This window comes from Dasypus novemcinctus, chromosome 1 (genome assembly GCF_030445035.2).
Source record: "Dasypus novemcinctus isolate mDasNov1 chromosome 1, mDasNov1.1.hap2, whole genome shotgun sequence".
Taxonomy (NCBI): domain Eukaryota; kingdom Metazoa; phylum Chordata; class Mammalia; order Cingulata; family Dasypodidae; genus Dasypus; species Dasypus novemcinctus.
The window spans coordinates 126525616-126549787 of NC_080673.1; the positions used below are offsets into that span (position 1 = coordinate 126525616).

Below are 24172 nucleotides of genomic sequence, written 5' to 3' on the forward strand. Positions count from 1 at the left end.
GAGAAACTCCATCTTCCCTCTGCACATGGCGAGTCCTACTAACCCTTTGATTTCCAGTTCCAATGTCATTTTCTCAGATTTTCTGCCTCCCCTGACAAAAGTAATTGTTTTGTCTTATGCAATCTCTCAGTGCAATTTTCCTTTCCCTGTTCTGACATTTATTATTTATTGTAATTTATCAATCTTCATATCTGTCTCCCTCTTGAGGCAGGATCAGTATTTTATTCATCTTTAGATCACAAACATTTGTTAAAGTAAACTTAATTTAACAATTAAAAAAAATATATGAGTACATACATTGAAAGGCAAGACCCAAGACTTTTTTTAGGTAAATATGATTACTGCTAAATGAGTTTCCAGTAACTGGGCTCAAATCCCAGCACCGCGTTGGCCCAGGACACCTTCAGTCAACGGCCTCTCTGTGGTTGCTGCTAGGGGCACACCAATTAGAGCCTCAGGCTGTACTCCAGAGTCTCATTGCAGAGGCAGCAGCTCAGCAACCTGCCATGAGCTGTCTCAACTGCCAGTCACAACAGGTCTCAGGGGCCTGTGGACAATATACACCTTCTTGCCTTTCCTTCTGTGAAAGCCGCCAAGGGCAGTGGTCCAGGACAGATGGTGGAGGGCAGGGACGGTGAGGAGGGTGCCACAAATAGACAAGCATGCATTTCAATTCATGCCATATTCCTAGAAGGAGCCAGAACATAAGCTATGGTTCAGCTAAGCAGCAGAGATCTCACAATAAAGAGATAGGAATTTTTATTTCCTTGACACCCAAATCTATGTGCCATCCACAAGCCCTTCTACCCCCATTGTTGGCATGCCAAATCCTTTGACCCTGGCTCTATTTTTTTTTTTCCTTAGCACTTATTCACCTTCTAACATCTTACATATTTTCTCATTTATTAGGTTTCTTATCTGTCTCGCCCCCACCAAATCTAAGACACCATTAGAGTGAGATTTTTGTCTGTTTTGTGTTTTTTAAAGTACCTAGCATGTAGAAAACGCTCAATAAAGTTCTGTTGCATGAGTGAGTGAATGAATGAATGAAACTGTCCTTTCTGCTAGTGGTGGAAATGGTTCAATTCTTCTCTAGTTCTCCATTTTCAGCTTACTTGGACACAGTGTTCTGCCTCCACCCTCCCTTGTTCCCAGACCCGAAACAATTCCTCAGCAAAGCTCCGACTGGTACCTGTTCCTGCATTCTCAATGCAGCCGTATTTGGGCAGAGCGCTTAGTTTAATGATGGCATCTCCCTGGAGATTGTCATGTTCATCAGCAGCGAAGAAATGGTGAAATGAGAGTGGGGCTCTCCCTCCCTCATCAACCTAGGAAAGAAAAGAATGGAGCGAGTCCTTGGGCAGTTGCACATAACTGCGGTAAAAAAGAACTGAATTGAAAAGTGCTGCCTGGGGTGACCTTCCAGCACCAATTCCACTTCTTTGAGGCGGCAGAGCCTCTACAGACAGATGAGGAATGTGTGCACTGCTGAAGCCAGGCGATCTTTCAGCGCCTCTCAAAGCTACACTTAGACACGATGACTTCCGTGTCTCCCTTCAAAGTTGTGCTTCATCAAATGATGGATATGGTTATAAAGCAGCTCTGGGCCATTCTAATCACCCGCCACTGCACGGCGGCATGACAAGATGGCTGCCTCCCTTCTGTAACAACACTCAAAGTCCACAGCTAGAGAATGATCCATCAGACCTCCCTCAGATACTATGAGAACTCTGTTCTCTAGGCATTTCCATCCAGAATAAAAGTCCCATTTGTTCCCTTATAGTATTTATTCATGGGTGTGGCAGGATGAAATGGTTCACCAGTGCTTATCTTTATGCCAAGGAGGAAAATATAGCAGTAAAATAAAAGCAGCTGCTCAAGCGAATTCTTTCTTTCAGGGCCCTGGTTTGTACACTAATTCTGCAATCTGAGCCTAGTGTTTTTTGCTAGCTTGCTAGAAATGGTCAAGCCATTTTAGTCTGGACAATAGGAAGGCTAACAGTACTAAGTGGCAGACTCTGAGTCCAAGAATAGAGATGGTCCAAGGGACTTCCCCAAGGTGTGGGAATGGAAAAATGGGAGGAATATCAAAACGATTTAGAAACAACTCAAAGTGTAGTGAATTTTCAATCGGTGGACAAAACCAGCAAAATTGTTGAGCTTTTGGAATTGTGATACTTAAACTTTAAAGAGGAAAAGAATGAACTTTGGTTGAACATCTACCATGAGGTGGTTACTGTGCTAAGGGTTTACCAGGCTATTTTATTTAATCATCATAGCAACCTCTATGTAGTAGGAATAGTAATATTTCAAAGATGAGGAAATTGAGGCTAAGAAAGATGAATTGGTCCAAGAAACTCAGTTAGTAACAGAACCAGAACTTGAACTCAGGGCTGGATAACATCAATGATCAAGATATATTAATATTTATATCATTATAATGATAAATACTGACTTATTCCCTTATTCCCATGGTTTAGTGGCTGCTGACATGAGATTGTATGTTTGTCAAAGATAAATTCCATTTCTAATTTTACTCCCTATACTAGCCACATCTAGCATTGTGTCTAGCACATAAATATGTGTTGACTAACTAAATAATGTAGATACAATAACTTGATCTTTTACCTATAATTATTTTCATACTTTTAAAAAAACTGGTTGAAAACCATGCAGACCTTGATACCATTGTTTGTAATTTGGGAAAGAAAATGGTCAGTTTAGTCAGAAAATCCTTTTTCTACATTGCCAAAGATTCTAGTTATGAATAATATTCACTATTTATTGATCTGAGAATTGTTTACCGTGATAAGGTCAGCAAAAGCAATGATTAGAGGTGGATTCTCAACAGGAGTGATGATGATGGTAAATATCTGATCGTTCAGATGGTTGTGGTCCATATCAGAGACAGAGAAACGGAAGCTATCAGTAGCCAGATGACCATCTGTCTCAAACAGAGCAGAGTAGCTATAATGGCCAAAAGAACAGTCAAATTAGTGGGCCACACTGACAAGCCAGGTAAGTGAACTGCATCTTTGTTTAAAAACCAATATATTCTTTCAAGGAAGCTGCAATCATTTGCTTAAATGTTTTACTATGATTTTTCAGAAATCTTGCCAAATAATGCAAAGGGGTTATGTACCTAATTTTCTTGTTGTTGATGTCCTCCATTGTGAAGTTAGATATCTCTGAGAATTCTTCTACCTCAGATCCTGAAGTTCTTAAGAGAACACCATACATGGGCAGAGAAGTTAACTGAATCCAGATCTCTGAGTCAGGGGAAGAATCATCCTAATCAGGCAAATATGAGGCAGGCCATGAATGCACATTTGCAGGAATAGATATTGCCAACAGTTAAAGATCATATATGTTCCTTCTCTGCTAACTGGAAGAGTTAAATTCCCTTTGTAAGAAAGCAACACCATTTAAAACTGTACGAAAAGCCTGGTATTTAGTTCCTCTTAAAATGCATTTAAGGAAGGAAGCCATATAACAAAAAGATACCCTACCATTACTACAAGAGGCCCACAGATTTTTGTTTTAATTACAGGCATCTAGTGAAGAATAAAACACAGTCAGAACTATAAACCATCTATCTAAAAATGATGAAGTAGGCTGCTTCTAGTCTAAAGATAGTTTGCTTTTTGGATACAGGTAAAATCTTATTATAAAATATAAGTTTGAAATCTATGTGAAAACAGAAAGAACAAAGATATTTTGCTTACCTAATGGCCCACTTTAAGTAATAACCAACATGTTAAAAGTTTAGTTTAACAATAAACTTTAGGAAATGTTATGGACTTCACTCTATCTGAACCTATGGATGCTCAATCTCCAAGCTGCCCAATCTTAACAAAGACCATTTCCTTTTCCTTATGTATTGTTTACTGAGAAATAAAATTGGCTTTCTATATTTCCACATGGACAATAATTAATGTCTTAGTGAACAATCTCCTCCTTCTTCAAGGATATTTTTGGAAATAGCTATATCTAGGAAGTGGGTAACATTTTCTTGGAAAGTTTCCCTGAGCCATTCATCTTGTAGAGCAGTTGGTGAAAATGGGGACAGTTTACTCTTTACCATAACAACAATGAAAATAAATGTTGCACAGCCAATTGTACTTTGAAATGAAAAAAATTATGACATTCTTCAGTTGCTTGAGGTATGGGATCAGAAATGTAAACATAAGGTACTTGATGGTCTGGGACAGGACAGCCAGTTTCAGTTTTTTATTCCCAGAAGCTTTTGAGTTAGTATTTTCTCATATCATTTGGCACTAGCAAAGAAAGGAACTCAAATTCATTGAAGCTTAGAAACTTCAAAACATTTCCTCTGAATTTTTATTTTTACAAAAGGTTTCTCTATTTCTCCATGTGGACTATCAATATAATAGGAAAGCTTCAAAAGATCACTTCCTACTGTTACTGAGCGTATCCTCTGAGAGAGAACTTTTAAAAGACAGCTAACAGTTTTAAGGTGTTGTCTTCTCAGCTAGTAGGATAAACTGCAAGGACAGAGCTTGTGGCTCTTGAGAATGAATAGCTTCTAATCCCTAGGTTCGCAAATTTGGCAAATAAATTCTTGTTTCATGCCATGCGTATCTTATTATTTGCAAATCTCAAAGGACTGCTAGGCTTAAAAAAGTGGGCAATCAGCTAGTTTTTGTTTTTTTTCCCCCTGAAAATAGTGTGTCATAATTTTAAAGAAAATTACTATTTGAGATATCCAATAGGATTGTGGGTGTATAAAAATATTTAAGAATAGAGACCTTAATTTCATTTCCTGTTCAAAGACCTTCTTATCCCTTTTTTGTGTTGATTCAGTCTTTCTTTTTCTTTTTTCTTTTTCATGCATATGTTCATTTATTCAGCAAACAGTAACAGGTAACGGATGTTCTGGGGATTCTGAACAGTAAAGCAAATAGAAAGCCCTGCCCTTGTGGAGCTTCCACCCTGGCCACCATTTAGAGTCCCTGGGTGGCCTTTTCCTCATGGGGTCAGGTTTCTGGTGACTTTGCTGAGGACGTGCTGCCAGGTTGGCCTTAAGATAAGCTTCTTGATAAAACTGCAAAAATGATGTAGAAGATGAGGAACTCATGTCCTGCTTCCTCTGTGGCTCATGGCAATGCTGAGTCTTTGGCCCTGCTTCTCGCTTTAGGTAAACCATAAAAGTCACTTTTATTTATTATTTATAAATCCATGGACCCACCATTCAACACAAGAACTAGGACTTTGATAACAATTAACATTTACCTACATACTCCTTCTTCATCCTGTTCCTGGGCCTCCATTTACCCCAAATCTTGTTTCTTCTCATTTCCTTTAATTTCTAATAGAGCTTGATATATTACTAAAAAGTACATTATTTAACTTGTAAAAATGTGATTCTTGTGGGACTTTATTTTTTACTCAATAGAATGCTAAGATCCATCTATACTATTGCATGTACTTTATTTCATGTGTTTTGACAGCTTTTGAATATACCACAAATTAGCACAGCTGTTCTGTGGGTTGCTCCAATATTTCTCCTATTACAAAAAGTAGTGCTCAGAACATTCTTGTACATGTCTTTTGGCTTGTTTCTCTTGGGTATGACTATAGAAGTGCAATAGTTAGGTCATAGGGTATGTGAATACTTACGATAATGCCAAAGTGAATACATAACATAATGCCAAATGATTTCCCAAAGCGATTGTTCCATTTAAATTCTCACTAACAATGTAAAGAATCTCCCACAAATCCATCTCCTCTCCAACATTTGGTGGTTTCAGATATTTTAACCTTTGTCAATTGAATGGGCATAAAATGGTACTTATTTTTCTTTCCATGAGCACTCATAAAGGTGAATATTTCTTCATATGTTTATTGTCTATATGGATTTCTCATCTGTGAAATTTTTGTTCATGTCTCTTGATTGTTTCTCTATTGGATTATCTTTTTCTTCTTAATCTGCAGGAATTTTTAATATCTTCTTTGTTGTTTCTGGTTATATGTGTTTCAGATATTTTTATCCAATTTGCAACTGGTTTTCATTCTCAGTGTTTTTATGAACAAAAGTTCTTAATTTTAATACAGTCAAATTTATCAATTTTTTCTTTTACACATAGCACTTTTTTTTGGTTTCTAGTTAAAGAAATTCTTCCTTTTCCTAATGACATAAAAATATTCACCTCTCTTTTACAAAGAATTGTAAAATTTTACTTGTGACACTTAAGTGCTCTATCTGTCCAGGGTTAATTTCTATGTAGTGTGTGAAGTAGGGGTACAAGTTCTTATCTTCACAATGAATAATAATTTTGTCCAGATCCATTTTCTGAAAAACAGTTTCTTCTCTTTTGTAGGAGTTTGATATGGTTATGAATTCCAAAAATAGATACTTTTATGTTTTTAATCTGATCTTTAACCTGGTCATGATTGAGTTATGATTAGGGCGTTGAGTCTCCATCCCTTGGTGGGTGGGGACTCACAGATAAAAGTCATGGCAAAGAACAGAGTTGAGGGTTCTTAAGGTTGGAGTTTTGATGTTGGAGTTTAAAAATACTGAAGTCTTAATCTGGAGCCCTGGGAAAAGAGACAGAGCTGTTCACCTGATAGTCTACAACTGACCTTGTAGAGAGAAGACAGGGGCTGAGCCCAGAGGAACCCAGGAAGCCTGAACCCTCACAGATGTGGGCAGTCATCTTGCTCCAACACATAAAAATAGACTTTGGAGAGGGAAGTAACTTATGCTTTATGGCCTGGTATCTGTAAACTCCTACCCCAAATAAACACCCCTTGTAAACCAACCAATTTCTGGTATTTTGCATCAGTACCCCTTGGCTGACTAATAGATCTTTCTACTAATCTGACTCTCTTACCTCTGTCATATCAGATTTCCATGTGTGGGTCTGTTTCAACAGTGTAGAAATACTCTATTATATATATCCCTGTGCTATACCAACTTAATTAGTGTAAGTATATAATAAAACTTGATTTCTTGTAGGACACATCTCCCTGTCCACCTATCATTCTTCAGAACTTTGGCTCTTGTTCCTTCCCTATACATTTAGAATCAGTTTATCAAGTTCTATAAAAAGCCCACTGGGCTTCTGATTGGAACTGAATTGAACTGAAAGTTCACTTTGGGGAGAACTGATATCATTTTGATAATAAATCTTCTTCATAAACATGGTGTATCTTTTCATTTATTTAGCAGTTTTTTTTTTGTCTGTCAACTAAATGTTATAATTTTCTGTGCAGAAATACTGCCTGATTTTGTTAGATTTAGTCTAAGGTATGTGATTTTTAAAAATACTGTTATAAATTGCATTAACCTTTTCATTATATTTACCTTTTTTTTCCCCTTTTGATGTATGATGATGGTATTGCTATTTATTGATTTTATGTTTGGCCCGTTGCTAATTCTTCTTTTATTTCTAATACTTAGTCAATAGACTCTTTGGGGTTTTCTATATAGATAATCATATCATATAAAATTTCCCTAGAATTATAAGTCATTTTAAAATTTATTGCTCAGTACGTCCTATGTAATATATTTTAAATGATAAAAACTTTTTATTTTACTTTTTGCTGGTACACAGAAATGTTATCTTTTAAAAATTAATCTTATCGCATCCTCCCCATATTTCAGATGAGAAAACTGAGGCTTAGTGAGTTCAAGTAACTTGCTAAGGGTGGTTGCACTAGTGAGTAGAGGGCTAGGATTAAAACCTATCCACTGCAACTCCAGAGCCCACACAATCTCTCCCTGCTTCTTTATTGTGTATATGTGAAACTACCATGAAGAAGCAAATCCCATAGATTTCCGTTTTCTTTGCCTTTTGTCACTCTTATCCAGTTAATGATGCTCAATTTAAAAACAGGTTCACATGCTCTTAACTCTTTTTATTCACCATCAACCATGCAAGGATTTCAGATGGCTTTCCAACCTTCTTGGGTGTTCATTTCAAACTCACTGATTATGCATATCCGGAAAAACTTTCCCATGTAACTAAGTACAAAACTCTTCTATAGCCCTCAGAGAAAGTTAGTCCATAACTTAGCTAAGTCTTTAAAACATATGCTATGCTTTCAGCAGACTAGATGGTTCTTTTGGAGTCTTTCTGCTCTGGTGGGCAAATTCACATTCAATCAATTTCTTAAAATATATGTTCAGTTGCCAATGGGCTTGCATTTTGATATGCAGCTTATAATATGCAGCTAATGGACAGGAACTGCTCTTGGAGTGCTATTTCAGTTTGTCAAACATTTTTCAAGCCTTGGTGATCTATTGATTAAATCTGTATTCATACATTTTTATGAATTCACGAGTTTTATAAGATTCAAAAGGTAAAAATCACCATGCCAATTAAAAAAAAAACAAAATCAAAGTTTTTCTGGAGCTATACTAGACATAGGAGATAAATCAGGGTGGAAGGCAGTTTCCCATAATTTAAGAAAAGGCAATTTGAGGGGAAAATCTCTGCAAAAGCTATTGCTCCCATGCCAATAGTTTATGCTGCTATTTAGGAACAGATTTTATAGCCATACTCTTCTGCCTTGAAAAGGATTACTTAAAACTATACAGTGTTTGTTTATTCTTTTTTAAAGGCTAGATCATTGGTTGGAATTTTAAGATTAGTAAAGGAAAAATTCAATACCAAGAATGATTTAGCATTCAGATAATCGTCATATCAAGGCACTGTCAAAATACTCATCCTTATGTTTATATAGAGGGTACATACCTGTTTACAACAAACATAACTGCAAAATAAAATTAATTATCTTAATTATCCTTAGAATCAAAGAAAGGAAGAAATGAGTTTAATTACCCAGGATCACTTAATGAGCTCAGGCCAGAGAGGGGGAAAAACAAAACAGAATCCCTGATCCTACCTTGTGTCCCCTACCCATACTGCTTCTCTTGGGTCATGGGATGGTCAGCACATCAGTAACCTTCCTAGAAAATCTTGTAGAGACACTGTCAAAGGGGTGTTCCAGTACTCTGTTTAGTGCTGGACATAAGACAAAAGCTGATAAAAAGTGGACTCTCCCTCAGTGGGCCATGGAACACCATTACCTACTAATCATTGACAAGGGAATTTCTTTTAAAATGTTCTTTTCCTAAAATCCCATGAGAAATAATTTATGGATGGGGCTTCAAATACAGGGACTTGGGACTTTTCTGACATTGGCCCTGTTTCCTGAAGACTGCCACCCATCCCTACACATGCTCATTGCGTTTTCATCTAAATATTGCTCATTCACTTGTCTACCCATGAGAAACTGGGAGAATCCAATAAAAACAGTGTAACTACACCTAAGAGGAGAACTTCAGGTAAGTTGAGAAAAAGGTTATTTATACAGTCATATACCTGCTACCCCAAATATTCAGCCATGGCATTGCTTTCTAATCAACCCAGTCTGAAGGTACAGTGGAGAACAAGAACTTACAACATATGCAAGATGTGACCTAGTGATTACGGCTGTGCTTTTACTAGCAACTGTGAGGCTCAGAGTGGAAACATCAGCCAGCCGAGGCACTTGGTCCTCTGTCAGTGACACCTCCACTCTCACTTCCATCGTCTTCATTGTAATGCCATTTGAGACTGAGATCTCCATGCTGTCTTCCAAGGCAGAAGAACCGTCATGCTTATACAGCAAAGCGTTTCTTTCAAGATCCTCATATGTGAAAGCATCGCCTTTCAAGAATAAAACAAATTGCAATACTGATTACCTCTGAGAATAACACTTTTCATTTATGCAGTACCTTTGTTCTCAGAATTTCAAAGTACATATAGGATCACAAACTCTGAGAGTTGTAAGTTAATTAGTCCAAGTACCTACCCACCATAGGATTCTCTTTACACCATTCTTGAAAAAGGGTTATTTAGCATGCCCTCCAACACTTCTCAAGGTGGGCGGCTGTTTTATAAGGCAGCTAATTCCATTGGCAGACAGCTCTAATTTTTTTTTTCAGTTCTTAATCATATTGAGCCAAAATCTGCCTCCTATAAAAGCCATTCATCATTCTGAGTTTAGAAAAATAAAGGACAAGCCTCTTTTTTAAATGACAGCTTATCTGCAACCTAATCTTGATACTGAAGACTTTTTGAAAACGTTAAGAAAATAAATTATGCTGAGTAAACTTGTAATAAGTCTTTGTTTTAGGGAAGCGGACATGGCTCAACTGATAGTATGTTTGTCTACCATATGGAGGGTCCAGGGTTCGATCCCCAGAGCCTCCTGGCCCGTGTGGGAAGCTGGCCCACGAGCAGTGCTGCTGCCACATGCAGGAGTGTCCCCCCATAGGGGTCCCCCACATGCAAGGAGTGTGCCCTGCAAGGAGAGCTGCCCTGCGTGAAAAAAAGTGCAGCCCGCCCAGGAGTGGCACCACATACATGGAGAGCTGACTCAGCAAGATGATGCAACAAAAAAGACACGCAGTTTCCCAGTGCCACAGGATAATGCAAGCAGATGTGGAAGAACACACAGCAAATGGACACAGCAGACAATGGAGGGAGGGGGGAGGTTGAGGGGAGAGGAATAAAATAAATCCTAAAAAAAAGTCTTTAAGTGTGTGAGAGGGTATAAGGTGTTTTTTAATCAAAACAAATCTAATAATTGAAAAATATACTTGACTTTAGAAACCCCAACTATGTAGTCTAGAGTACCAATTATACTCTTTTGTTGTGTGAAAAATATTTTAATGTCAGATAAATTTGGGAAAAATTGGATTAAACAAAATTAAAATTAATTTTTTTAAAATTGCAGGATTAATTAGAATTTTAAAATCTATAATGTGGAAATATTAAAGCTTCTTAAACTTTTTTGGTCATAGAATTCTTTTTATTAGAAATATCTCTTAGCTCTAAGGGCTCCAATGATTCTACAGAGCACAGTTTAGGAATTATTCTTCTTGGGTGTTAGAGCAACTCTATTTTCTGATAGATTATTGAGTTTCATAATTGGTATTATGTAATGCTATTAAATAATTTACTCATTGTCTGTACTCATCATCTAAGCTTTATCTTACATTATTTTGTTTTACTGGCCCTACTTGTATTGTGCCTAGAAAGTAATACTCTTTAACAAACGTCTTAAATCTTGCATATTGATTACACAAATACAGGTTAAACATTATGTTAAAGAAACTAGGCTATAAGTATTATATTCCTAAAATAGTTCCTGCAAGATGTTACAAATCTATTCTAATGACACAGCTTTTGTTCGGTAAAAATTTTAAAAGTCTGCCTTTTTGACTTTAAAATGCCTATTGGTTGTTCTTAAAATTTCAATCTACCTTAAGGGCAAAGATTTTGTCCCATGAGGGATTTGCAGAAGAATACATTACTATTCTAAAAGGAATTATATAAAGGTTTTGAGAAAGTACAGATTGTTGGATTAAAAGCATATAGCATCCCAAGGTGACCACTTTGAAAGGAATAATATTCATTTGCCATGTAAGGGCTGATTATTTTTAAAATTAGATTTTAGTTGTGTCCCTTGTGCTTTTCTGTTCTTTTTTTCCCTGTACTAAATGATCAACATGCATTATTTTTTTATAATTGGAGAAAGCACAATTAATATGATCTTGGAGAGCTGTTCACCTCTACATCACAGAGATAATATTTTCAAAAAGTGTTCCTTTTTCAGTCGGCAACGACACAAGTAGTTAATGCTGTCATAGTCACACTGCCAAAAATAATGTGAAGATTCACAAGCCAAACTAAGGATAAACAATGGGAATGTGTCAGCTGACACCTCATATTAGAGTTCTAAATACATTTTACTCAGTGTTTTAGAAATCAACCAATTTCACCACAGTTGGAGGAAACACCTTCACTATCTGTGGGGTTAGGAGGGTGTGGAGGAAAAAGTGTCAAATATCGAGACCAATTGGCAAAATACTAAAGGTTTTCCTTTTATAGATTTTCTCTTTATAGTCTTTACTGCTTGTCTGAAACACATAAAACACACTGTGGAGCACAAAGTCCTCAAACCAGGTCAAGGACAGAGCTACCTGCGGCCAGGGGACCTTGGAACTCAGCTGTGTACTTCAGGAGCATGCCATGCTGTGGAGGTTTCTGAAGCTCAAAGAAGAGTTCTTCAGGTTCTGTGTCAGTCCTGTTCACTACCAAACGAAGTCCTGTGGTCCAGAGAACAATGCATGGTGAAAGAGAATGGGTACCTCAAAAACTGTACACTTTGTATACAGTAAAGCCATAGGCTAGGCGCGCCATGTTTTGAGGCTAATCTGATAGTTATCAGAAAGTACTATTTAATGTCAATCAATAGCAGAAGAATGGAAACTGATAATATACTCAATTCCCAAATTATAAGTAGGTTCTTTCAAAAGTTCACTTACAGGTAGGTAGCTCTGAATTCAGAGCATCTTTTATTTTTCTTTTATACAAATGAGAGCATGGCAGATGGGAAGCTCACAAATAGGTCAGTCCTGATCTGCTGGGGTATGTTTTCTTTCAGAAAATATTTCCATATACTGTTTCTGCTTTCCATTGTTTTTTTTCCCCCTTCTTCTATTTTTGAATTAATACAAAAGCCAAGTTATTTTAATGATGGTTTCTATGGCTGGCATGGAAGTGAGAACTAGGGTGAAAGTGACAGTCATCTTTGCATATGTGGCTTGTTATAAAAATATGATGATGATGATAATTAGACTTAGAAAAAACCCACATATGGAAACTGGATAAGGATCTAGAAGCGCACACAACGAAAATTACAACTATTTGCTAGTGAAATATTCTTGGTAAAGGAATAAATATGCTTTTAAAGAGCAAGTATACTAATAGTAAATAAAATCACATACAAAGCCACAGGGCCAACTTTAACTCTTCACAACTGAAGGTTATTGTACCCTGTCATTTCTCCTGTTACTTTTTACTTTCTAAATAGAAAACAAGGGCAGTCAGTGAAATCTGCTCCCCTCTCTTCTCTTCCCTGATCCCTGCTACTTTATATTTTAGTGATGGCAACAAATCAAACTCCTGGACACTGGAAAATAAATTTTGTATTTTATTCCATCACTGAGTGTTGGCCTTGGAAGGGTTTATTTCCTTCTTTCTCTGCTGTTTCTATTTGCATAGAAATGGGCAGAAGGAAGGATATAGTTGAAAATGCATGCAACTTCTGGAAGAGGTCACTTCTTTTTGGCATCCCTCAAAAGTAGCTGAAGAATGAGACTGTATAACACAGGGAATCCAGTGGTGGAAGATGGACCGTGGTTAACAGAACAAATACGAGAATTTTCTTGTATGAACTATAATAAATATGTAATACTAATACAGGTGTTAATAACTGGGTGGGTTATTACACTAAATGTAAGACATGGGCAATAGTTAGTAGTAATATTTTGACAATGCTCTTTCATAGTTTGTAACAAATGTTTCACAACAATGCAAGGTATTGGTGGTAGATGATGATGGGAACCTTGTATGATGAAATGAATGAATGTTCTGTAAGTTCACAACTTTTTACTAAACACTTATTGCTTATGTATGTTCATCCATGAATGATATACTTGAATAAAATTTTATTTAAAAAGGAACATCAGGGAATGAAATACTAAAAAAGAAAAAGAAAAAAGAAGAGCTGAAGAGGAATTGCTGTTGAAAATGGTTCCACTGCCACAGCCATTCTTTTTTTAGGTTCCTGGCTCTTACCTACAAAAGCGCTGCCTCCTGGGCTGACCTTCAGCACTGCATCTGTGACGTGGAACCCTGGTGGTTGCTGATCAATGGGAAGTAAGTGAATGGTAAGGACCATCTCTGGACTTGTGTGCTCTCCATCTGAAACTAGAAAGGATAAACACACACACACAGACAGATAAATCAACTTGTAGTCTGGTCACCTTCAGGCTGTTTCCATAAATATACAGCCAGAAGCTTTTTCAGATTACCTTTATACTTTGAGGAGATGCTTGCAAAAGGAAACAGTAAGCACATACGATACCGTGAGCTATTCTAGCAAAGCTTTTTCTACCAGGTAAGAAAAAGGGTAAAGGACCCATAATAACAAGATCATTCCAAGAGTTAGTTTCACAGCAATGATCTTTTTGATAAATGTTAGTGGAAGAAAAAATAAGATAAAAATATGCTCTCTTTGATGATGCCAGTAAGGCCTTTATTTATGGAAGTATTTTTTTATTCAATTCATTCCCCCAATATTCCAGAGAAGTATTTTCTGTCATAAAATCTATTTAGAAATGGCGTGTCTATGGCCCATTGAATAAAAGAATTTTATTCTGGGTATTCAAATACCCAGATAGATGTTTCTAATGGCATTTGTTTAGATGTAAACAGACCCATTTTTCCTGGATCATTATACACAATGCTACAAATAGAAGACAACTTTGTGAACAAAACAGTGCCCTTAAGATTTTATTTCCCTGGACTATCTGACATAAGGGAACACTGATCACCAGAGGGAAATGAAAGTACAACCATCTGACCCTTGAGTCTTATTTCCACCTTCCCATACCTTAATATGCCCTCCCTTCTCTATAAGTTAGATTTGGAAGAATATCTGCACCTCTATTAATCAATGTATTTATCTATCCTGACTATTGAGAAAACTGAACTGGTCATTACTTGAACTGTGTAATATGCTTGTATATGGGCTGGTTATGAGAAATCGATGTCTTTCCTCAGTTTCTTCTAGGATAAGTAACAGGTCAATAGAAATCTGACATCCTAAGCAAAATAAAGCATTGCTCATTGACTCCTAGTAATGATTCCATTCAGTTTTTAGATTTTTCTTTTCCCTGAGATCAGATCTAAAAGCTATGGCTGGATTTTATAAGGTATATTTCATATCCTAGAGAAGTCTTGAAACAGCTCTACTGAAGGTCCATGTAGGAATGAAGATTTTATGACTCTGGTCAAGCCAAGTGTCAAGATTGTCATCATTCCCTCTTTGTTTATGCTTAAACTCCTTTTCTCTGTGGATCATCAAACATAGGGATCTATGGTTCTTAACTTTTGTAGGTTCTGGGATATACATACAAATTTTCCCATAAATTTCAGTAGATTCAGGAATCTCTGAGGTCTTTCACATAAAGGTTAAAAGCTCCTATGTTAAATAAAAATAAATAATTGTAAAATACAATTTAATTTTTGTTGCTCATTGATTTTTTTTTTAAGTGGGAGGAAACTCAGGAAGGTTTCCACATGCTTATTTTACAGATGAGGAAAGGAAAGACTCTGAAATTTAAAGAATTAGTGAAGTCACACAGCAGTTCAGTGTGATCAAGGCATATCCTTGCCTTTGTAAGTATGTAGAAGACAAGTTATTTTCTGGTAGCATATTACATAACAAGATATCACCCCAGAGCAGAGTTTGCAATCAAAATGTCAGCAATTACAGGTCTAGTACGCGCTAAACAATGTTTTCTGATTTCTCTGAGAAATAGTCTCTTTGGGACAAGCGCCTCCTGCTGGCACCTTTCACCTCCGGTGATCTCCTTGCTCCAGACAGCACTGCAGAGTTCTGTGCTCATCCTGCAGACGGCAGGTCAGGAGTATCAACTCTCCTCTCATTTTAGCTGATTAACCAAATGCGCTATTCTCCCTTACCTCTGGGTTAATGTTAGGGCTTGGGTGTCTTTCTGCCTTAGTTCTTTACTTGCTCAATTTAATATTCTTTCTCATAAACTCTCCTAATGGAGATATCTTCCTTCCTACAAGATTTAAAAAGCTTTTCTCCTAAAAAAGGAGCATCAGGCAGAAACAAGATAAATTAAGTCAGCCCAAGGTTCCTTTCCTTTCCTTTGTATATTAGGTTCAAGGACCATTTAATGTAAAGTCCTGGGAGAAGTCCTTGGGCTGCCAGTTTGGTTTCCAAGACTCAGTCTTTACCTTGGCAAGTTGGTGAGTCCTGAGAATCAAACTGGCATACTACTGTGACACTTGTTTTTCATGATCAGCATAGCTACAGATCAGGCTAAACTATCTGTGATTGTTAATTTCAAGTGTCAACTTGGCTAAGTTACAGCATCCCACTGTTTGGTCAAGCAAATACTGGACTGATCATTACTGTGGGGGTATTTTGTAGATGGATTAGCATCTCTAGTCAGTTGATTGCATCTATGGCTGATTATATCTACACTCAACTAAGGAAATTGCACTCAGCAATGCCAAGATTTTCCTCATCCAATCAGTTGGAAGTCTTAAAGCCAGAACTGAGGATTTCGTAAGTCAGAAGAAAGAATTCCTTCCTCTACTTCAGCCAGCCAATTCCTCCTTGGAGTTTGCTACTTGTGCCCTGCCCTATGGAACTTATTCCTTCCAGTCCCCATGGTAGCATGAGCCAATTCCATAATAAAACTCTGAATATTACATATATATATACACATTTCTCTCTCTCTCTCTCTCTGTATATACATACATATCCATATCCTGTCAGTTCTGTTTCTTTGGAGAACCCTAACTAATACTCAGAGTTAGAAACTTACATTAAAATTATTAAAATCCCAGTTCTACTGTTTACCAGTGGTGGAAACCTGGACAAATTATTTACTCTCAGTGACCCTTTGTTTCCTAAGCTGTAAAATGGCACTTCTCCCTGAAATACTGTTGTAAGGATTGAATACAATGACTTATATTTTAAAATATTTTGTAAAATATAAAATGTTATAATTTGTTATATATACATAACAGATTATATAGTCTACTATAATCATCCAATCAATATAATTATTGATTTTATGAATTAGCTAGAGGCCTGCTGCTAGAAAAAAGCTGGTACTGGGCTCATGCCAATAATGACATGACCCTGAAATTTACCGTTCATTCAAGTATGATTTTTAACACACAAAGATGAAAGGAAGGGAGTTTGAGGGAGGTAGCTTTATCTCCCAACAAGATTTATCCTCACATGAAATGTAACAGGACATAAGGATGGTTGATTCTAATGGAATAATCAATCACAACTAAACAGCTCTTTAAGAACGCTATTTATGGTCAACCAGCCTCACTCAAGACCTGAACCAGAAAGCTTGTCCCCATGTTGCCCCAGCATAGACAATGGGTCTGATTCTGCTTCTGTTTATTGGCACTCAGGTTCTGTTTACTGTGAACTAAAACTAGGATGCTGAGGACTTCCACACACACATCCCTTAACTCAATCTCTGGGTCATAAGACTTTTCCCTCCAGGAGCAAGGCATTTGAGACTAAATACAGCCACCATTTGTCAGCTGAGTAGAATTGTGTTGTAGGGATGATAATGTGCCAGCCATTGTTCTGGGAGCTTTGCATATATATAATAATCATATTAGTCTCATTTTAGGCACAGAGTGGTTAAGAAACTTGTCCAGGCAGTCTGGATATAGAAATGTCAATTTTAGGGAAACGGACTTTGGCCCAGTGGTTAGGGCGACCGTCTACCACATGGGAGGTCTGCGGTTCAAACCCCGGGCCTCCGTGTGGAGCTGGCCCATGCGCAGTGCTGATGCGCGCAAGGAGTGCCGTGGTACACGGGGGTGTCCCCCGCGTAGGCGAGCCCCACGCGCAAGGAGTGCACCCATAAGGAGAGCCGCCCAGCGTGAAGGAGGGAGCAGCCTGCCGAGGAATGGCGCCGCCCACACTTCCCGTGCCGCTGACGACAACAGAAGCGGACAAAAGAAAACAAGACACAGCAAAAAGACACAGAAAACAGACAACCAGGGGAGGGGAGGGGAATTAAATAAATCTTTAAAAAAAAAAAAAAAAGAAATGTCAATTTTAACCACTATTACTTCTTTTTAATAGATATTAGGGCAAGTTGAAATGGGGCTTACAGAACACTAACCTTGGACATCTTAAGTGGATTATTTTTCCTATGAATATAAGGTTAAGCTGTTACTATTTGGTAGCCATGTAGTTATTTCAGAAGAACATGTTTTATGTAACTTTTAAGTTGTCCTTAGAAAATTGCTAAAAGTAATGCTGAAAGAACAAAAAGAAAGGACTAACAAGGAAAGGAAAAATACCACTTTCTAATAAAATTTCTAATAAAAGAAGATTAAATTCTTTACCTGTGAAGTGGAATTTCACTGATTCTGGGAGACCTGAAAAGAATGATAGAGCTGTACATTTAACATTTAGGAGTCAGGGACAGATGAGTAAAGATACAAAATATGGGGCAGAGGTTAGCAAAGTTAAAGGATGTTCTAATCTAAATTATTCTAGTTTAAAGAAAATCACCAGGTACTTTGCTAATGTTATTTTGCATTTAATGGTGCCGGCAGTAATTTCAAGTAACAAAAAGAACCACACAGTGGAATAATTTTATATCAGAGCAGTTATAGTGATATATAATACATTCATTCAGATCCCATTTTATCAGTACATAAAATCCTACAAATCGGTGAATGAGGGTGAGGTCGTATATCAATGACAAGGCTCTCAGGTGGGTCAATTCCATTGTAGAATTGAGTGATGCCTGGGACATTGATTTACACACTGAAACGGTGTGAGAGATTTATCTCAAGGCATTTATCTCGCAGATTATACAAGATAGACCTCTGTTCTCTCTAAAGAGGCTCTAGGAACTCGGGCAAGTATATTGGACACTGAAATAACTTCAGCAATGGCTGACGTGTTTTCTTTCCCTCTAATCCCAGGTTATCTTGAGTTTCTTAAAAAGTAGGTCTTATAAAGTCAGAGTTATAGAACCATGAACATTTTCATGGGCTATTAGTTACCCAGTTACGAAACACTGGGGATACTCCTCAGAAAAGAGACCTATCTCTGTCCTTAGAGATTTTCAATCTAATTGAGCTCAGTCTAATGGAGTTAACCATTATCTGGACTACTGTACTAATATAAATATGACAAATACTAATTTACACATTTATCATAATAAAAAACGTAACCCTAAAATAGTTGACCTATGTTCAACTCACCATAATAAATCTACAGCTGTTCTGTATGGATAAAGCTACTACACAAAAATATCACTAAACTAATCACATTATATGGTATATATAGCTTAAAAGATTATAAAGAAACAGAGTCCAAGGTGTTTAGAATCATTCCAAGGGAGAGAAGTACTTAGGGGTAGGGTCTTAAAACTCTTGTTTCCTTTTAATTACTGGATCAAGGGAAAAGATAAAGCTATCCTGGCTTAGTGGAAGGTACACACTGGCTTTAATTAGAAACTCAGCTATTCTTTTCCTCGGTGTCTCTTCCTTTCAAAAGCTGCCTTCTGTCAAGTCCTGATTTTAATCCCAGAAACTGGCCTACACATTCTTCATTTCTATATGAAACTCTCCTGAGGTCCTGTAGGATCCTCCTTCTGGTCTTCCCTCAATCACACATTTATCCATTCATGTCATTGAAGTCAAAGAGTTCTTTATGAAAAGCTGCCCTCTCCCCCATATCTTAAAACTCTCTACTAGGTTTCTATTGTTCTTGGGAAAAAGACCTAAATCTTTAACACAGCTCACAGGCCCTACATGGTCTGGTCTGTCTCTCCCTCCAGGCTCATCCCTGCTCTACCCCACCCTGGTTCTCCATATTCCACACCGGATTTCTTCCAGTGCCCTGAACTGCCATGTAAACTACCTTCCCAGGGACTCTGCAAAGTGGGGTTTGTGCCTTTCCTTCGGGAATGCTCACCCAACCACCTCAATATTCACATTTAGTCCTCTGAGCTTATATTCATCACTCAACTGTCAATACTTTCCTGAGGAAACTTCCACTGAGTCCTCAGTCTTGGTTAGTTTTGTTAAAACATTTAATACCACCAAATATTCTTCCTTCTTTTTACAACTCATCTCCATTTGTAAATTTATATATTCACCACTGGGATCATTTGATCAATGTCTATTTCTAGGCCTAGATTTCAAATTTGCCAAGAACAGGATCCATATCTCCTTTTTGCTCACCACTATTTCTCCAGGGCCTAATGCAGTGATTGGCATATAAAAAGCACAAAAATAAGGATTTATCGAAAGTACATCTGCATGCACAAATAAATGAAAAAAAAAAAAGGCTGAACTGAGACCAAGCCATCAGATCTCAAGGTATTTTGAATAGCTATACTTCAGTGTCACCAAACTGCACAAAAGGACTCAAAGAAGTTAGGACAGGCTTGCCATGAAGATCCACACAGATCAATGTGGGTGTCTCGACAGAGAAGAGAGCATTACCAGAAAAGGAGAAGGCCATGATCTCCTGCAGGTGAGGGGCTGCAGTGGGAGGACGGTACATGATTTTGCCCTGGTTAATATCTTCCTGTGTGAAATACTGTATGGGAGAGTGAGGGTGGTCCTTATGTTCGATGATCCCTGGAGAGGGAGAGATCCAGCATGAGCATCAACAATAATTCTAATGACTGAAGGACAGAACTATAAAGTATTTTATCCTTCATGTTGCTCTTGGCACACTGGAATATTCTCCAGTTATCCAAGAAAAGGATAAATCTGAACCCCAAATAGAGTCTTTACTAGGATTCAATGAATATAAACCATAGTGAGGCAAACTACTACCCCTAATATATTATACTAGGTAATTCTCCAAAAAGCATAGGCACAGTACCATAATTATGAGAGTCTCTCATTTGATTTCAAGTTCAAAGGTCGTGGTCACTGAGTATTCAACATGGACTGACTGGTACCTGATAAGGCTACAACAAAATGTTCCAAGTCTATACACTTTCCTTCAGAAATTCCTTAGTCTCCATTATGGTCGTTGGCAACAGTAACTTGGATCTTGATTACACTAAGCGCTGGATTCTGCAATTATCACTCTGCTTGTGATAAATGCTTTAGGGGCTGCAGATATGTCTGTGGTTTCTAATGTTTGTGGGTATAGAACTGATGCTGTGATCACCTTTCATGTCCCATTGACTCTTTAAAAGGAGGGTACATGTTGAACTAGTTTAACTTCTCAGGGGCTGAGAGACCTTCAGCCATTCTATGGAAGACAGCCCAGACTAGAGATCTGAAAGAACACCGTCTCTACCCTGGAAATGAAGAGGGAACTGCTAGCTGTGATTAAGAGTCTAAACTTTTAGACTCTAATTTATTTGGAATTTATCATGAAATTGAATTTTTAGAGTTTAATTTCTTCTTGGGATTTGTTAATGTGAGATACTTACATTTGGGGCAATGGTTGGTCTTGGGGAAGGAGCCTTGAGGTGGGTGCACAACTGTCTTAACAGAGGATTGGATTGGTCTCTCCATGAGCGAGAGCCACACCTCTGTTGGGCATAGGCTTAGTAGTCAAGCCCACAGTTAAGAGCGTAGAAGGCTAGGGAATGATGGGAGGATCCCCCTCCTCTGACTGTAGTTCCACATTTCCATGCTCCATTTGGGAGGAGGAGTGACTTTTCCAATTGGGGAACGGAACTATGCCCTGTGTGCTCAGCTCGCTTGGGGATCTCTCATAGAGCTTCTCGTTCTTAGCACATGCTCATTCTGGCCTGCTCATCTGTCTTCGCCTCACCAGGGCAGGCTCTGTCCCTACAGACAATGCTTGTGTTTGTCCAGTTCTGCCTATGTGTGGAAGGGGGATTCAATCCAGCAACACAGATCTATACTACACTCCCCAGTGCAGCTCCATAGATGCCAAAGCTGGCATGTTCATCTCCATCTATCTGACCACAGTGTTTGCCTCTCATGCTAAACTGAAAGGATGGAAATAAGGGGTGTCAATAATTTTTACTCCTTAAAGCATCAACAAGTATCTCTATGTGCATAAGCAGATAAAACTGTAGAACCTTTAAGACTGACACACAACTAGAATATAACATCATTACCCAAGACCATTTACTGCACAGCTTACCTTGATTTGGTTGCAGAGGTAAAGTGATATTATATATAATCTTTCCACTTGGCCGCTCAGAGTTTATAAAGGAGAGAGAATGAGGCTGAATTGCAGTCAGGCGGTCTTCCCGAGCCTAAATAAAAGTTTAAGAAGGAAAACGAAAAAATGGATGTGATAAAATCAAAAGCCAGAGACAAAACCAAACCCTATTTTAAAAAAAACAAAAACAGAAATTTGCTATGGGATTTTAAATTAGCCACACATAGCAAAATTTTCTTGCGGAGTTCAAGAGAAGGAGCTGTTCTCTTGCACTGCAGATTTGTCCTAGCCCCAGGAACCTCACATGGTTCTTTAGAGCTCTTCAAGTCTTCTCACATCCTGCCTCTTCTGTCCCCTGCCTCTTGCCCCCAGGTTTATGTTGCTGCACTCGGTGGGGGTCTCAATTTGTCACCTCTTCCCTAGATGAAACTCACAGTGGAACATGTTTGAAAATAAGTCTTCACAGCTGGTTTGTCACATCTCCCCTCTAACTTAATGGGCAAAGGTTGCATGAGGCAAGAAGTTCTGAGGACCCAGCTGAGAGATTTAAGTCTTGGTTCCAGGAAATTCTTCAGAGTATGTGCTGCCCCTCCTTCCCTGGGTTTGCTAATGGGAACTGTGATCATCTCTGTTTTCAAACTGCTGAAGATGAACTGACTTCCAATACCAAAAGAGACTTACTATTTGCAGCCAGAGGTTAAAGAGCTATCTGTTTATTAAAGCACATTAAAAGAACCGATATTTCTCTGTCTCCATTTGGCTCGTCAATTGAATTAGATATTGCTTTTCCCTTTCAGTTCCAAGACTCAATGAATGAGTCAAAAAATATTAATTAGAGGGCTGCTGTATATGTAGATTTTACTGTTCATTCACCTGTGCACATCCATAACTCAAAAAACAAAAAGAAGAGAGTCAGACTCCCAAGACCAGGTATGACAGTGGGTTGGGACAGTGTGGAAAGGAAACAAAGGAAAACTAATCTGAGCATGGGCCCTTTGCTAGGTCCTTCATGCTGTTATCAAATGAACAAACAGAACAAACATATACAGTCCCTGAAGGTGGGTTAGAGTTTGACATGGTTTCCTGCTCTTTGAAACTCTGCTTCTTTCAGAAAAAAGTTCTCCATTTAGGACAGGATTAAGCAGGGCTCAGTAAAGCTCATGGCAGAGGGCATGGGACTCTCCCTTTTAACCATGAAAAGATTGAAGGTTGCAGTTGTTTTGTAATTGTCTCCAAGGCATACCTGTCCCGGGGAGTGGCAGCATTTGCAGGTTAGGACAAGCCCCCTGTATAAAAGTCCTATTTCAGGCTATTGCTCAGGTCTGGAATGTAACAAGCAAGGAAAATAAGACTTACAAATAGCAGTGGGGCTCCCATCCTAAAATAAAATGAGTAACAACAAGAAATAAAAAATATATATGCCCTAAATACTGTGCTTGCAGCCTATACATGTGTGCACACATCTACAGACATGGATACGTGTGGGCACACACACAGATGGAAAGGATAGGCTCAGTATGTTGTTTAGAGTTGTTTACCACCTTTTAATTGCAAGATCATCAGAATAACCAAAAATTCCAAGTGTTACTGGAATAGTCTTGAAAACCTTGATGTTACTAAAACAATAAAGTGATAATAAGAAGAGAGAAGGGAAAGACGTTCCAGCCAAGATAACAGATATCCCATTATGGAGTTTATTGATACTATTTCTCTAATAGAAATAAACACTAAGTGAAAAAAGTAAGGGCTTGAGTCTCTGAAGAAAGTAATATCGAGGTTGAGACATTTCAAAGTCTAATCAACTTTAATATTGGTTGTTTGGAATATTCAATATTTATTAATTAAATGTAGTAAGAAATGAGAGATTGAATTTCCTAGAAATCATTACAGAAGATACTTTTTTATTAAAATATCTGTCAATAAAAGAAGAGTATAGAGTAATGGTTTTCATAATACCCATATTGCCTCTGAATATATCCAGGAACCAAGGATTTCTCCCTACCTCCAGTGCCACCGCCCTGCTCAGAACCACAATCTTTCACCTGGATTACCACAATCATGGCCTCCCACCAGTTTTCTTGCCACCCCCAACCCCCAGACTATTTCAACACAACAGCCAGAGTGATCCCTTCAAAAAGGAGTTAGAGGGGAGTGGGGCATATGGAAATCCTCTATATTTTTTATGTAACATTTATGTAATCTAAGTATCTTTTCAAAAAAAAGTATGTTTAAAAAAAAGAATATTAAAGCAACCTAAGTGTCCATCATCCACCAATGACAAAAAAATGGGAGTTAGACCTCTGCTCAATACCTTGCAATGGCTCCCCATTTTATGTGGAATAAAAGCTAAGTACTTGCAATAGTCTATGAGGCCCTACATGATCTG

The 24172-nt window shown here is 37.9% G+C and overlaps 1 protein-coding gene across 1 annotated transcript in view; it reads right to left on the minus strand.

Moving 5' to 3' along the window:
* Positions 1 to 24172, minus strand: part of FRAS1 (Fraser extracellular matrix complex subunit 1) — a 537120-nt gene that overhangs the window by 120282 nt on the left and 392666 nt on the right. The window contains exons 33-41 of the mRNA XM_058296546.1: positions 21766 to 21880; positions 20130 to 20267; positions 18012 to 18044; positions 13662 to 13793; positions 12002 to 12127; positions 9433 to 9680; positions 3143 to 3291; positions 2805 to 2967; positions 1193 to 1328 (exon numbers count right to left, since the gene is read on the minus strand). Of these exons, the coding sequence (XP_058152529.1) occupies positions 1193 to 1328; positions 2805 to 2967; positions 3143 to 3291; positions 9433 to 9680; positions 12002 to 12127; positions 13662 to 13793; positions 18012 to 18044; positions 20130 to 20267; positions 21766 to 21880 (1240 nt within the window). The remainder of the gene's footprint in view (positions 1 to 1192; positions 1329 to 2804; positions 2968 to 3142; positions 3292 to 9432; positions 9681 to 12001; positions 12128 to 13661; positions 13794 to 18011; positions 18045 to 20129; positions 20268 to 21765; positions 21881 to 24172) is intronic.